This window comes from Monodelphis domestica, chromosome 3 (genome assembly GCF_027887165.1).
Source record: "Monodelphis domestica isolate mMonDom1 chromosome 3, mMonDom1.pri, whole genome shotgun sequence".
Taxonomy (NCBI): domain Eukaryota; kingdom Metazoa; phylum Chordata; class Mammalia; order Didelphimorphia; family Didelphidae; genus Monodelphis; species Monodelphis domestica.
In genome coordinates, this window is record NC_077229.1 from 10,839,535 (window position 1) to 10,856,121 (window position 16,587).

Genomic DNA, 16,587 nt, shown 5'->3' on the forward strand with positions numbered 1-16,587 from the left:
GCACATTTATGAAGGTGTGGGGGGAGGGGGGAGGACCTTGGAATCAAAGAGTGAAACCATTGATTTTCCAAACCCTGATATTTTAATGCCAGTAATCCCTATACATGCCCGTCCACCCCCTGTAGAGTAAAGAACCTCATGTCACTTTAAAGGTGGGAAATACATACTATGATTGTCTTTTGGACACTGGGTCATCTAGGTCAGTTTTGGTAAGCAAAAAAATGTGACCCTATTGGCTCTCTAAATGTAGTAGGTGTATCAGGAAAACCTTTAAAGATCCAAAAACTTTCTCCTTGCATGGTATGTGTGTTGACCTGTTGACTGTTGACCATTCTTTTCTTTTAATGCCTGTATCGTCCACAAACATGAGGGATTTACTATGCAAACTACAAGCTACAATAATTTGTATTCCAGACAGCTCCTTATCATTGGAAATACCTGAGGAATCGGTAAAATTACTCCCTGTACTTCTCTCAGAGAGCCAGGAAGCAAAAGAGATTTCTATCTTTGTAATACATACAGATATACCAGAGTCTCTTTGGGCCACATCTTCTTCTGATGTAGACTTACTTAAATCAGCTGTTCCTGTGCAGATTAAAACTAAATCTAGCCCACCTCCTTCCATTCTTCAATATCCCCTCTCAAAAGAGGCAATTGAGGGTATTCCCCCAGTATTAAACTCATTAATTGATCAGGGAATAATCCTGTGTAAATCTGAATACAACATGCCCATCCTGCCAGTTAAAAAAAAGGGGGGGGGGCAGATGGCAAGCACCTCTATAGATTTGTACAGGATTTGAGGGCTGTGAACCATCATGTTAAAAAGAGATAATCAATAGTTTCCAACATAAATGCTATTATTTCTTCTATTCCTAGCACAGCTACATACTTTACAGTAGTTGAATTTTGCTCAGATTTTTTTTTCCATTCCTATACATGAGAACTCCAGGCATATCTTTGCTTTCAACTGGAAGGGCTCTCAGGATACATGGAGTCAACTGCCACAGGGTTATGTGGAAAGCCCATTTAGTTGCACAAATTTTGATCCAAGACACAGATAATATTAATATTTAAAAATAGCAAATTAATCAAATATGTAGGTTATCTACTCTTGACTTCAACAGACGCAGAAGTATGTCAGGAATATACTAAAAACATTCTTTTTGAATTGCACAAAAGAGGGCCTAAGATTTTGAAGGATAAAGTTCAGTGGTTTCTCCCTATAGTAGAATCTCCATGGTGGCCTCTGGAAGGCAGGGAGGTCTCATCCTGGCCTTGCTGAGGCCAAGCACAGTGCCTGGCACTTAGCAGAGAACAAGGAAATATTTCATTGGTTCATTGATTGACTGAATGTCTGAGAACCTGTGACTTTTCAGAGGTGCAATAATTAAAGTTCCTGGAGATTGGATATTAATTCATAGTTATGTATTAGTAAATGTGAGAGAGAGATAGAGATACAGAGACAGATACAGAGACAGAGAGATAGGCACAGAGACAGACAGAGACAGACACAGAGACAGACAGACAGAGACACAGACAAGAGACAGAGATCCCCGGTCTTCCCTTCCCTTCTAGGTGCTGATGCTCCCTCTGGGCAGCAGGCTAGGAGAGAACACCAGCTCCAGCCCTGGTAGAGACCAGCTTCCTGTCTCTGGCCAGGCTTTTCCTCTCCTCCTCAGAGTCTTTGACTGGCCTCTTTCAGTTTCAGTCCTGCATTCGAGACAAGCGATCACAGGGTATTCTGGACAGCCTCCCCCAGACCTCTCCAGCTCCTGCCAGAAGGCCTCACAGACACACCTGCAGAGTCACTGCAAGGTGGGGCAGCTTTCCAGAACCTGGTTGTCAAACTGAATCAGTCATTATGTTTCTATTACACTGACCCTGCGGGTATGAGGGGGGAGCCCAGAAGGCCTGGAAGCTGAGCCCAGCTGGGCCTGGGGAGCTCCATGAGGATGGCAGACAGAACAGGCTGGCCTGAACCAGAGAGCAGAGTTTCCTGTAGGTCCAGGAGCCCCAGCAGGCTGGGATGGGGCAGTGGGCAGGGGCTGGGCTCTGGGAAGGCTCTATGGCCAGGAAGAACCTTTCCCCAGTGAGAGGCCACAATTTCTATACCTGGAACTGGGCCTGGATCAGTGCCTGCTAGCAGAGTGTGGTGAGAGCAGGAGGCCAGGGCAGGGAAGGGGCTGAGGACAGGGGCTGCTCTGGGTGCCTCAGGCTGGGGCTCAAGGGAGGCTCCACCTTTGGGTGGGATGAACAGAAGAGGCAGCAGGAACCTTCCTCTGCCTGGGGGCCCTGAGCTCTGCCTCCTTGTGGCCTGGATGTGGGTCTTGTAGCCAGCAGGGGACTCTGTGGGGCTTGTTCTGGACAAGCAGTGAGGGCCTAAGGAGGGAAAGAGCCCAGCTGGCTGTGCCTGTGACTACTTTGAGCCCGGTGATCACTCCTGGGTGACACCTCAGCTGGGCTGGGCCCAGTGACCCCAATCAACCCCCTGCATGAACGGCTTCCCCCCCCCTGGAACCCCGAGAAAGGATGCAGGTGGGGTCTAGAGGAGGCTGGAGCAGAACCAGATTTGCATCAATCCCAGCCTGCCCCTCAGCCACCATCACAGGGTAACCAGGAGAGAATAAGAGGGAGCTGAGAGAGGCCAGACTCAGCTGGGAGCTCTTTGAAGCTGAGCTCTCGGGTCCTCTCGCCATGGCCTGGCCTCTCGTCTGTCTCTCACTGCTCACCTTCTGCTCAGGTCAGGACCATCCCAGACCTCCCCTTTGGCCTCCTCCTCCCTCCCTGTTCTTGCCTCTCAGGAGGATCTCAAAGCACCTTCTAGCTTCCTCCTTGTTCAGGGTCATTAATGAGTCTCTCTGTTTGCAGGCTCCCTCTCCCAGGCTGTGGTGACTCAGCCTCCCTCTGTGTCTGCAGCCCTGGGGAGCTCGGCCAGACTCTCCTGCACCCTGAGCAGTGAGCTCAGTGGTAACTATGTTTATTGGCACCAGCAGAGCCCAGGAAAGGCCCCTCGGTATCTTCTGCTTGTCACCAGCAGTGGAGGTACCAGCAGGGGCGACGGGATCCCTGAGCGCTTCTCTGGCTCTGGATCTGGGACTAACCGATTCCTGTCCATCAGCAACGTCCAGGCTGAGGATGAGGCCGATTATTTCTGCCAGTCAGATTACTACGATAGTGGTAGCTATGCTTATACACAGTGATACATTCAGTGAGGAAGTGGGACAAAAACCTCCTTGTCAGGCCTGCAGCAGCTTCTTGCTTGTCCCCAGGCTCCTGAGCAAGGCCAGGGTGCTGCTAGGGGCAAGTCAGCTGTTCTTTCTCTTTCTGTCTCTGTCTCTTTTTTGGGCTCTTTCCTTCTGTCTCTCTGTGTGTCCTTCTTTTTCTGTGTGTGTCTCTATTTCATCCAGTTCAGCAATGACTTGCCCAAGGTCACACAAACTAAAGCTTGGATTCAGGTCTTCTCACCCCATCACCAGTACTTCCCGCCATGTCCCAGCCTCCTTTGGGATGACCAAGACACCAGAGGAGTGATTCAGTTTAGCCTTCAGGGCTGAGGATTTGGCTGGTGGAGAGGAGCTGAGAGGAAGCTCCCTGCCATGCTCTGGCTGTTCCCCAGTTTGCTCTCAGGGAATAGAATCTTGTTTGTATGAGGGGATCCCTTGAACCCCTGCCAGTGCTCATGAGTCCATGACCAGAGACAACCTCCAGGGGAAGAGAAAGGGAAATGACGATGTCAGGAAGGAAATGGGAATAATGTTTGGAAATGACCAAAGAAAATAATGTTAAAAATACCTTAATTATTCTATATTCATTTTCATCTTTACAATGCCTAAGTCTTGTACCTTCTAGGACATCATCTTCATGAACAGTGAGAGAGCCAACAATCTACACATTCTATTGTCTTCCTCTTTATAAAGATGTGAAAAACAGGGGCCTTCTCCAGGAAGGGGAACATTCCCTCAGAAACTGTGTTTTCACCCTCAGGCTCCTAGTAATGTCCCTTCAAGGAGCCCCATAACTCTGGCTACTAAGAGATTTCAGAAACTCTCTGCCGTGCCTGCCCAGGCCCCAGACTCTAAAGGACCCACTGTTAAACCCGGTGTTTGGAACATGTGCAGATCAGGAGAAGGCATGAGGAGTACCCAGAGCCTGACCTGGAAGCTGGACAGCCCACAAACCTTGGTAGCCTATGCATCTGGGACCCATCTGGGCTGGAGATATTTGTTCAGTTCTCCATCTCAGGCTCTCACTGTGCTATTGTAAAGGATAAAATTAATGGTTTGACAATGATTATATGAAAGTGTGGTCATCAGTATTTATTATATCTTGGGTCAGAAAAAATTATTTACAAATGATGAGGAAACAATAAAGAAGAGAAATGTGAGGGGGATGGAGAAGTTATTGATTAGCTCTCAACCAGCAAGGCTGATAGTGAGTAACCACATGGCCTCCTCCAAGATGGAAGCTAGTCTCTCCAGAAGGTAGGAAAGTGATCAGCATTTCACTCACCCAAGGAAGCAGTCCAAGAGTAAGAGTCCAAGTAGAAGCTGAGCTCCAAGCCAGCAAAACTCCCTTGAAGACTATCCAAGACTATCTCGAGAATACAATCTCTTCAGACTATCTTCTCCAAGACAACTCCCACCAAAGGAGTTTCTTGTCCCTTCCCCTCTTCACAGGGGCCAATCACAGTTTACAAATTATCTATTACTGCCCAGGAGGCAGTATCTGTGGGATCAACTTCTCACCTGTAAGAGTTAAATTAATGGCCAATACTTCAAGTATTATTTCATGAAGTTTATTACATGACAAAATAGAACCATGTGTCTAAGTTTTCTACCTGCTCGAAAATCCTTGCTCCATCAAAGCTGCCACCATAAGGAAAAGAGGGAGAGAGATGGACCTCCACCCAATTTATATCCTGTCTACCTCAGCATGTAATGACAGGAAGTGAGTGGAGTTCTGGGAATCATAGTTTTGCTGGGGATCATAGTTTTTTTAGGGTAACAGATTCCAATTACACACAGCTCTGAAGGTGTTAACTCTTATCATATACGAGTTTCTGACTGATTGAGTTTCTGAGGGTGTGAAATCTTATCAAAAGAATTCACAAGATTCTGACTGATCAAATTATCACCCACTTTAGCAAATGACTTGCCAACTCTCTTACTTAGTGTTGAGTTATAGAGTTATCACTCATTTTAACAAGTGACTTGTGTGATAATTAAAATGTTTTGGGAGCAAGGGAAATATATAACAATTATGACCTCTTGAAATATGTTTTCTACTGTGTCTTGGTTTTATATAAATATAAGATGGTCACCAGGGAATATATTCCCAATTTATGAATATGCCCAAGCCAACTGGGTTTTATAGAGAAATTTAATTTATAATATACTGATTAATCAATAGAAAAAGAGAGAAAGTAAGAAAGGAATAAGAATGAATAATCAGTCAGTAGGTTTTATCACTCACCCAAGATCTCTCTAGGTAAGGCTTCTCATGCCAAACTCAGACTCCACCTTCAAGAGAGCCTCCTTTCAAGAAATGTTTCCAGAGAATTCTCCTCCTTCAGACCCAGCCTTCTCTCCTGGTCCTCCAACAGAGCAACCTCCTCAGTCCTCCTTCAGAGCCACCTCACTCAGAGCAAAACCTCCTTTTTTCTCTGTCCTCAGACCGCGCTATCTTTAAGGAAACCATCTAAGTTCCCTCCCCTCAGTTCTCACATCTACCAATCACTGTCCATGTCTCCCCTGTGCCAATGGTGGCTCTAGTTTAACCTAGGAGCTCCCAGAGGTCTGTGGCTTTGCACATGTCTGTTGAAGGTCATATTCTCAAATAATTAAATCTTGATCTTGCTGCAGCCCTTCTAAATCCTGTTACTCTAAGTAGGGTGGAGATTGTATTTTCCAAGACCTGGTTCTGTCATTCCAAGTATCTCTATTGTATCAATTCTAAAATCAATCATGACTCAAAGAACTTCCTGTTCTATGCTTAAGCATAGGTCAAAACTCTTTCCATTGTTTAGCAAAAGGTTTCTGTCCTAAAGTAGTCTTATATAGGGAGAAGAAGGATCCTCCCATGCCAAGGGGTTTCACATTCCAATAGAGTTCTTACTATCAGTAGGAAATTTTTTCCAATATGAAATTTCCCAATGGTGAAATTTCCAACATTCATAAGTCTAAGAAATTTTAAGGTTTATACTTGCAAACTCCCTTACAGTGTTAACTCCTTAAAGAATTCTCTTTTCACAGTGACAAGAACTGTTGTGCCATATAGAACAGTCATAACCAGCCTCATCCTCAGGCTGGACCTCTGGGATGGTGAGGGCACCCTTGTTTCCCAGGAGGGACCCGAAAAACCAGGCAGGGACCCCTGATGAAGGATTGTTGGCTCTATAGATCAGTGTCCTGGGAGCATGGCCAGATTTCTGTGGGAACCAGTAAGGACCGAGGCAGTGATGAGTGCCCCTGAACTGGAGCCGCAGGTCAAGATGATGGTTCTTCCTTGGATCACAGTCATAGAAGGTCCCTGAGTCACCACCACCTGAGAAGTGACCCCTGAAAACAACAGGACAGAGATGAAGATGGGGCTGCCAATGGGGAGCCCTTTGTTTCCTGCCCACCTCTGCCCTCTTCCACTCCTCAGAGCCCAGAGTCTCCCCAGAACCTGTGCAGAGAGAGAGGAGCATCAAGAGGGGAGTCAAGGCCCTCATGTTACTTCTCTGTTTCTGGACTCTCAGAGCTAGGGCTGGGTTCCTGCCAGTCCCTCTCATCCCCCAGACCCAGGAGCATGGAAGGCTTTTTCCTGCCAGTGTTCCCAGTGTTATGGCTAGTTTAGAGGGGGTGAAGCACAGCATGACCTTCCCTCAAACTTACCCCATGGGGCGCAGGCAGGAAGCAGCTACTGGACTAGCCCCCACCTGACACATATAGGACCAACTTATTCACTTTTGGAGAAGCTCCTGTGACTTCTGACATGTGATGAGGCCCTGCCAGGACTCACCTCTGGCGATCCCACACTGTCCTCCATTGTCACCAGGCCTGAGAGCCAACAGATGTCAAGGAGGAAGCACCAAGGCTCCAGAGCTTGTGGCAGATACCTGAACAGGACACTCATGGCAGTCTTTATGGCCTGTTAGCCTCAATTTCCTCTGGTGTAAAAATGAGCCTTAGAAGGAATGGCAAACCACTGGGGCGTCTATGCCCCCAAATCCCCAGTGGGGTCGGGATGAGTCACATAAGGCTGACAAAACTGAATGTCGGTCCTGGGGAATCGGCGTCCTGCTGCCCAGAGAGCAAAGAGCTCATCCCTGCCTCTGATTAATGACCCTGAAAGTGATGGAATATCAATGCAAATGGAAGAACCGCACGTCATTCCTGTATATTAACCGGAAGAAGGAAATGAGTTTTATTATGTCTGTGCAGAGCCAACCAGAAGTAGAAGTACATGAGCTTTTAGTGGAGAAAAAGCATGCCGTAACAGAAGAAGGACATTTTACAGACTAATTGATCTCCCAGGGAAAGATTTCTGTGTTTGTGGAAGCTTTGGGGAGAAGCTTATTCCATGATCCAAAGCTTTCTCTGTGAATGCCTTGAGCCCTTCAGTGATGAGAGGTAGAGAAGAAGAACCAGAAGGAGGAGCAGCCATGAGCAAGAATGGGGGCAGCTTGGACTTTCCCTTTGACTGTGCCGAGGAGACACAATTTCTGGAGAATGACTCCCAGGACGGAGGACCCAGAGGGTGGGCAGATTTTAACATCCCACCATGAGTGCAGGAGAAACATAATCAGAAACCCACCGAGGTCTGAGGTCGACGTCTCCTGAGGTTATGGTCCCCTCGGGTGATGGGGACAACTTTTCAGTGGCTTTCCATCTGGTGGGAGAAGCTAGGGAGGATTTGATTTGTAATATCAGCTCAATCCCTCTCTGGTTCAAAATGCGACTGCCCACCTCCAGGACTCCATTCTGGCCAAGAGAAATGTCTCCAGCTTGGCCCTGTCATTACCCAGGAATCAGAACCACCCAGGCTTGTGTCCTAGACTCCACAAGACCATTCCAAGGCAACCCCTGCTCCTCCACCCCCAATTTAAGGTTGGAAAAAGGGATCTGAGGGCACCAAAATACCCCTCACCAGGATTCCATCCTTCCACTGGACTCACCTCTGCCAGCTCCTCCCTGATTTGAACCCCATCTGCCAATTTGTACCTGGAGAAAGAATTTTGAACACCCTAATTCTGTGTCAGTTAGGTGACCCGATGCATAGAGTCCTGGGTCTGATGTCATGAAGACTTGAGTTCAAATTCAGCTTCAGATACTTGCCAATTTAGGTCAGTCATGCCTGACTCTTTGTGACACCATTTGGGATTTTCTTGCCAAGGACACCAGAGTGCTTTGCCATTTCCTTCTCCAGTTCATTTTTACAGATGAGGAACTGAGGCAAATAAGGGTTTTGTGACTTGTCCAGGGTCACACATCAAGTAAGTATCTGAGGCTAGATTTGAACCTATTTTCCTGACTCTAAGCCTACCACTCTACCTATCGAGCCACTGAGTTGTCTGGGATTAATATAGACCTATTTATTCCACAAAGGAAGCTCCCAATTTATTTTAAACAATGCCAGACATAACATTCTGTTTCTAGCCTCTGCTCCCTCTGAATTTAACCACGAGGCCATTGAGAGGACTAGAAGGGCCACAATGATGGCCACTTTGGCCCTTCACCCCACAGCCAAAGACCAAGCATCCAGACCGCCCACGCTTTAGGGATGAAGCTTTCCAAACTACAGCAATGACAGTGGATGATCCAATATAGCGGAACGTGGTGAATCCCAGTGAAAGGATTTAAAAACGGAAATGAAAGGACGCCCATTAGAGTGAAATCCTCTGCAGCTCCCTCAGCCCCCCAAGAGCAGCCCAGTGGTCAGGGCTGCTGGACCAGAGCCCGAGGGAGCCCTCTTTTCTGCCTTGGAACTGTGACTGGGGTTCGAGCTCCCCTGATGCCAAGAGCTCTGCTCTGCTGGTGCTTGTCCTTCCCCGCGGCTCTGACCCCAATCCTCCCTTGGACGGTGCATCAGTCCTGCACTCAGTGCCAGCAGAGGAGCCTCTGCCACCTCCTGATTGGTCATCGGACTCCCCAACCTTCTCTGGAAGCTGCTGCTGCTGATTGAGGGGCCCCTGCGGCTCGCCTGCTGGGCTCACTTGGGCTGGCCTGAGCTCCACCTTCACGCCGGTGTGGCAGACCTCAGAGCTCTCCCGAAGACGTCTTTGGGATTTCACGTCATCCTTCCCGGGGTTCCGGCCCTCCAGCTTTCCTTTGGAGCCTCTGCTTGGAGGTTGTTTGGGGGAACCTTTGGGAGTGCTTGTGTAGATCATTGCTTTTACTGCCTTGATCCAGCCATGCAAGTGAGGGTCAGGCGGGGATCCCTGTCTGCGGCTGAGTGGGGGGGGGGCCAGGCCCAGCCCAGGGAGGGGGATAAAGGACGAGGGAGGCTCTGGGAGCCAAAAGCTGTAGGTCAACGGAAGGCTCTGGCTTTGGGGTGAACAGAGCAGCCAGCAGGGAGCTGGGGGGCTACTGAGGCTTAGCTACAAGCCTGTCATAAATGAGGCTTCTATAGACAGCAGTTGACCCTGTGGGGCTGGTCCTGGGAACCAGGGGGGGCACTGAGGAGTCCTGGGGGTCATCCCATGTGGGTTGGGCCAAGACGCCCCAAGACCCAGAGAGAGAGGCTGCCCCCATGGGACCTGGGACCCAGAGCCTGCCCAGGAGCCAGGGCAGGATTAAGTAAGCCCAGGTACAAGGTAGATTTGCATCCAGCCCCCACAGCCCTTACAGCCACGATCACAGGGTTTCAGGGTGAGGATGAGGGACCAGGAAGAGCCCAGGCCCAGGCATGAGCTCTTTGGGGAGCAGAGTTCTTGGGGCCTCTGCACCATGGCCTGACCTCTCATCTGGGTGTCACTGCTCACCTTCTGCTCAGGTCAGAACTGAATTCCACTTGTTCCTGCTCCTCCATCCCAGCCCTTGCCTCCTATAAGGATCTCAAAGCACCTTCTTGTTCAGTCATTAATGAGTTTCTCTGTTTACGGGCTCCCTCTCCCAGCTGGTGCTGACTCAGCTTCCTTCTGCATCCCTGGGGAGCACAGGTAGACCCACCTGCAGCCTGAGCACTCAGCACAGCACCTACAGCATTCAGTGCTTTCAGCAGAGCCCAGGAAAAGCCCCCTGAATGTGATGTGGGTCAAGAGCGATGGAGATGGAGAAAAGGGCGCTGGGACCCCTGAGTGCTTCTCGGGCTCCAGCTCTGGGGACGATCCATTCCTGTCCTTCAGCAGCGCCCAGCCAGAGGAGGAAGCCCAGCACTGCGGTGGGACAGGCCGAACCATTGGCCATGTTTGTGAATATCCACAGGGCCCCGTTCAGTGTAGACACTCACTGCCCAAAGCCCCCCAACTGTCCCCTCCTATATCTTAATAGTTGGATCTGACTGCTTCTCCTGAGGTTCAACATTCATTGTTTATAGACCTCCCTGGGCAGGCGGTGCCAGACCCCTCCAGGGCGTTTCCCTTCCACAGTCACTCAGAGGGTCCAACAGCTCACAGCAGCTCCTGCCAGGGCTTCCCCTCCTGCCATAGTGAGCAGAATCCGGTCTAATGACAGCAGAGAGCAAAGAGCCGATTCCTCTGGGAAGGGCTGCCAGGCTGGGCTGCTGGGAAGCCTCCGACCCAGGAAAGGCTGAGCAAAGGCAGCACCCATTCCAGACCTCCCCCAGCCAGGCTTCCATTAAGGCTCATCTCAGAGAAGGAGAAAGTCCAAAGGCATTTTGTGTGTTGTAGAGGGAAGGGAGTGCGGAGCAGGGGATGGGCTCAGACCACCCCTCAGCACCGACTTTCTTGGTCCTCCAGAAAGAGAAAGAGAGGAGGCACATCTTGGTCTGGAAAACGGTGGGAGAAATGGGGGGCTGTTCTTGGGGAAGAAGGAGATGGACTGCTGCTGCAGCAGGAGGCTGCCTTGGAAGTAATGATGACAATAAGAAAAAGACCTTTTATAGTCTTAAATGGCATGGAGCACTTTGCAAATGTCATCGCATGATGCCAATCACAGCCCCTGGGGAGGGTGCTCTCATTATGCCTCATTTTCAGATGACAAAAGTCAGGTAGATAGAGGTGAACTGACTTGCCCAGAGTCATACAACCTTTCAATGCCTGTAGCACCATTTGAACACAGGTCTTCTGGAATTCAGCTCCAGGATTCTCTCCACTGGGGAACCTGGGTGACATCACGATCTGACTTTGGGGGGTTCCCAAGGATCTCCTGTCCCCCCACTCTGGCACCATCCCTTCATATGGGTCTCCTCCTCCCTTCCCAAGTCAGTCTCTCTCTTGCTCTCTTCTTCCCATTCTCCAATCTCTCTCTGAGCATCCTTTACTGCTCACTAGCCCTGAGGCTGTCCTGCATTGCCCTCTACTGGAGGCTGGGAAAGCTTCAGCTGAGGCCTGAGCAGGAGACCCAGGAGTTCACCCAAACTATGAAGCCCCTGGTTTTGAGGAGGACTTCCCTGAGAGGGTCAGGGACTTGGTACCTGCAGCCAATAGCTAATGAGAACTCACCACCATGCTCTGGGCTCTCTTGACCTACCATGTGTGACAATATTGTCCAGATAATGGGATGGGACCCAAGGGACCATGTATTCAGTCCAGTGACTGCTGACCAAGAAATCCAGCCCTGGACAAGGGTCTGAGGACCTTCATCCCACCTCCTGCATTCCCTGAAATTCCCTGAATGTCTCTCTGGGTTCTGGGGATTTCCTGAGCTTTGTGCTTGCCTTTTTCTACTGGTAATGGCTCAGGCTCCCACTCTGCTTTGTTTCCCTCACTGTAAAGGATCTAATGAATGAATGAACAGAATCCATATGTACAAAATGATATTTATTGAGATAATATAGAAAATGAAGAGCTTCCAAATATTTCAGATCAATACCGCAGGAGTCACTCTCTCCCCTCTCGTCTCACCCCTTGAATAGAACCACTAGAACCACTTGGACTTTATGTCCATCCCCCCTTAGTTTCCTTCCAAATCAGGTCTGGCCCAGGCTCAGTCCTCTCCCCAAGGACCACTGGCCTGGCTCTCTGGGCTCCTTTCTTGCTGCTAGTCTGGCTACAATTCTGGCCTGACCTCTGCTGCTGGGTCGCTCAGCAGCTCATACTTCCTACCGGTTGAACCTCATCAGCAGTAACTCTCCCTGATGGCCTTCAGGTAACACAAGAAATAACAACCTCAGAAGACAGAGCACTCTGCTCCTCCCCAGGTCATTTCCTGGCCTCCCATGAGGAAGCCTATGTTGTTCCTCCCTCGTGGGGTTCCCAGCACCTCCCTTCACAACCGCATCCAGGGAGGAACTCTCTTTGGCTGAGGATGCTGGGGATTGGCTCCTTGCCTCTGGCTCCTCAGCCAATCACAAAGGTTCTCTTCTTCCCCATCTGTCAGTGTAGGGAAGCAGTGACAGAACATGGGGCCAGACTCCATCTTGGAGCAGGAAGAAACCAATTCCTTCCCTCTGATCCTCAAGGGAGCAGGCAGCACAGGGTGAAGAGGTGGGGATATAGGATGGCTTCACCTGCAACCACTGAGAATGTTCCTCCTCCCTCCCCTCCTGCACTCATCCTGTCTGAGGGGCTTTGGGTCTTGGCAATAACCAGCTGATCTGAAGCACTCAGAGTCAATGTAGGAGGAATGAGACCCCAAATGGGAGGAAGAAGCCCCAGAAACCTGAGCCTAAGGGCCCCAGACTCAGCTGAGAGGCTGCACAAAGCCCCCTGATGAATGCCCAGTGAGGGGCTGCCCAAGCATCTGCCAGGGAGGCAGGGTAAGCCCTTGGGACCCCGAGGGACCAGGAGATGTTGGTCCCTCCAGAGAGGCCTCTGGGAGGCAGGGAGGTCGGGGTTGTCGTCCTGCTATTCCTACGGCCAAGCCCAGTGCCTGGGACATAGCAGAGGACCAAATAGATGCTTCATTGGTCCATTGATTGTCTGAACAGCAGAGACCCTGTGAACTCTGAGAGGGCTTGTGGGAAGAGAGCATGGAAGGCCTTGAAGCTGAGCAACAATCAATATATTTCCTACCTTTCCATTTCCTTTTCCTGTCTCTTTTTTTGAGATAATATAAATAAATGGGATTTTTTAAAGAAAGCCATCCCCAGGCAAATCCTTCAACTGCTGATCCAACCAAATTCTCAGTGGCCAACAACAGAATCTCCATTAACCTATCAATAACAACCAAAACCAACTTAACAATAGCTCAAATTTCCCCATATCGCCATCCTGCCTCTTCTATTCACTCAGCTCCACTGGCTCCAATGACTTCCAGAATGAATGTTCAAATCCTCTGCTTGGCTTTCAGAGCTTTTCATTGTTTAGAACTTTTCTAGGCTTCTGCCATTGAACCCCCTTCCCCTTCCTCAGACACCAAGTATTCTTCCATCCAGTGACAATGGCCTCCCTGCTCTTCCTTACGCAGTCACTCTCTCAACTCTGCCCATTCTCCCTGGCGGTCTTTCTAAGCTCAGAATTCCATCCTTGCTCATCCCCAGCTTCCTGCTTCTCTGATTTCCTTCAAGTCTCAGTAAAATCTGGCCTTCCTTCTGCAAAACCGTCTGTCTCGGGGATCCTTCATCTTAATGCCTGTTTTCTGAGATTGTCTCTCATTGACCTGCTTTATGTCGTGTTTATACTTACTCCTTTGAGTGTCGTCCTGCCCTCAGACTCTGATGTCCATTAGTTTAGGGGTTGCTTTTTTTTCCCTGTATCCATGGAACCTGGAACTATTAGGCACTTCATACATACTCTTCAACTTCTTCCTTCCTTTGTTCCTTCCTTCCTTCCTTCCTTTCTTCTTTTTCTCTGTCTTAGAATCAATACTTTGTATCAGTTTTTAAGGCAGAAGAATGGTAAGGGTTAGACCATGGTGGTGAAGTGACTTGCCCAGTAGGTAGTGTCTAAGGCTGGATTTCAGCTTCTGTCTCCAGGCTGGGCTCTCAATCCACTGAGTCATCTCATTGCTGACATTCTTGATTGATGGGGATCCCAGGATCCCAGATGTAGATCTGGAAGAGACTTCAAAAACAAGGAAGTCCAGCTCACTCCTTTTATTGAGCAGGAAATGGAGGCCCAGAGCCTTTAGGTGATTTTCTGCTCTGGGACTCTGCTGAGAAGCCAGTTCATTGAGAGTAGTTTCCTTTTAAGAGATTTCATTGATTCTTCAGCCCTGAACAGAAGTGGTTTTTTATCGCAGATTTCAAACCCAGCCCAACTTTCCTTACACCTTATTCCAAATCCCTCCCCTCCCATAATCCTATGGTCCAGGTATATGTCCTTCTGATTGGATGATCCATTATCCATAATCTTGATTTTAGCACTCCTGGTGCCCCATGACATGCCTCCTCTCCCTTTCATAGTCCCTCTTTTCTTCAGATTCTCACCTGGATGTGAAGGCTCTCCCAGTGCCCTGATCGCATGATGCCTCTCTTTCCCAGAAACCAATGATGTTCCAGTTTCCTATATGTATACCTGCACATTAAATACTCTCTCCATATACTATGAACTCCCAAAGGGCACAGACTTCTTGAATGGTCCTGGTTCTAACACAGTTGTCCCTCAGGCCCTTTTAATCATGTTTGACTCTTTGTGGTCTGGTTGGGGGTTTTCTTGGCACAATATCTGGGTCATGATGGACAGTTACTAATTGAGAAGGGCTTTTTACACAGATAACTGAGAAGAGAGGCAGCTGGGTGGCTCAGTGGATGGAAAGTCAGGAGTAGAGTTGAGAAATTCTGGGTTCAAACTTGACCTAAGGGACTTCCTAGCTGTGTGACCCTGGGCCAGGCACTTCACCCCCATTGCCTAGTCCTTACTGCTCTTCTGCCTAAGAACAGAACACAGTACTCATTCTAAGATAGAAGATGAGAGGTTTTCTTTTAAAGAATCAAAAAACAAATAACTGAGAAGTCAGTGTCTTCTAGAGGACACAGATTTTAATTTTGATGTTCCCAGTCCTGAGAACCAGAGATTGGAATGATAATAAGCCTGTTAACAAGGCATTGACTCCTTGGGAGAAGACAAGGAATGACTTGTGGCCTGAGAGAGGGCTGTGACAGAAGAGCTGGACCTGTGAGAGGACAAAGAGTGAGCCCTGATGTGGGTCAGAGCCAGCTATTGGGACTTCTGTGATTGTCCTTAGGATTAAGTTCACCCCCCCCCTGCCTCCCCCAGGGCACTCCCAGATTGAGTCCCCAAAGGTCTGACTCCACCAGCTAATGGCACTGGGTGTCCCGACACCTCTCTGTGCAGGTGGTGCCAGACCCCTCCAGGACGTTTCCCTTCCACAGTCACTCAGAGGGTCCAACAGCTCACAGCAGCTCCTGCCAGGGCTTCCCCTCCTGCCATAGTGAGCAGAATCCGGTCTAATGACAGCAGAGAGCAAAGAGCCGATTCCTCTGGGAAGGGCTGCCAGGCTGGGCTGCTGGGAAGCCTCCGACCCAGGAAAGGCTGAGCAAAGGCTGCAGCCATTGTTGACCTCCCCAGCAAGGCTGTGCCTGTCTCTGGCTTCTTCTCAGCATTGACTTTGGAGGCCTGACCAGGCTTTGGCTCCGAGTCCAGTCCATCACTCCCCTCTGCCTTCCTTTAGCTCTTCCTCGCTGTTCCCTGCCAAATCCCTATCCTTGTGGCAATGAGATCCAAGTGAGACAGAGATCTCATCCCACCTCCATGCAGATGGCCCTAGGCAGGGTCTGGGTCTCCCTCAGGGACTCCTTCAGGATACTGGGCTGACAATAATGGCCCCAGACTCAGCAGAGAGGCTGCCCAAAGTCCCCTGAGGAGTGCGATGAGTAAAGTTCCTGGAGATTGGATATGAATTCACAATTATTTATTAGTAAAAGTGAGAGAGAGATACAGAGACAGACAGAGACAGATACAGGAACAGACATAGACAGACATAGACAGAGATACAGACAGACAGACAGAGACAGACAGACAGACAGACGACAGACAGACAAACAGACAGACAGACAGACAGACAGAGATCCCCGGGCTTCCCGTCCCTTCTAGGTGCCGATGCTCCCTCTGGGCAGCAGGCCCAGATCCCCCTGTCAGGCCCAGGAGAGAACACCAGCTCCAGCCCTGGTAGAGACCAGCTTCCTGTATTTGGCCAGGCTTTTCCTCTCCTCCTCAGAGTCTCTGACTGGCCTCTTTCAGCTTCAGTCCTGCATTCAAGACACGCCAGCACAGGGTATTCTGGACAGCCTCCCCCAGACCTCTCCAGCCCCTGCCAGAAGGCCGCACAGACACACCTGCAGAGTCACTGCAAGGTGGGGCAGCTTTCCAGAATCTGGTTGTCAAACTGAATCAGTCCTTGTGATTTCTATTACGCTGACCCTGCGGGCTTGTGGGGGAGCCCAGAAGGCCTGGAAGCTGAGCCCAGCTGGGCCTGGGGAGCTCAATGAGGATGGCAGACAGGACAGGCTGGCCTGAACCAGAGAGCAGAGTTTCCTGTAGTCCAGGAGCCCCAGCAGGCTGGGATGGGGCAGTGGGCAGGG

At 49.7% G+C, this 16,587-nt stretch overlaps 1 gene segment (V, D, J or C); it reads left to right on the forward strand.

The window, feature by feature from the left end:
• The first annotated feature begins 2,603 nt into the window (after positions 1 to 2,603).
• LOC100619881 (immunoglobulin lambda variable 4-69-like) lies at positions 2,604 to 3,200 on the forward strand. The segment is given in 2 exon segments: positions 2,604 to 2,740; positions 2,869 to 3,200. Coding segments are annotated over 2 exon segments (378 nt in total).
• Positions 3,201 to 16,587: the final 13,387 nt, after the last annotated feature.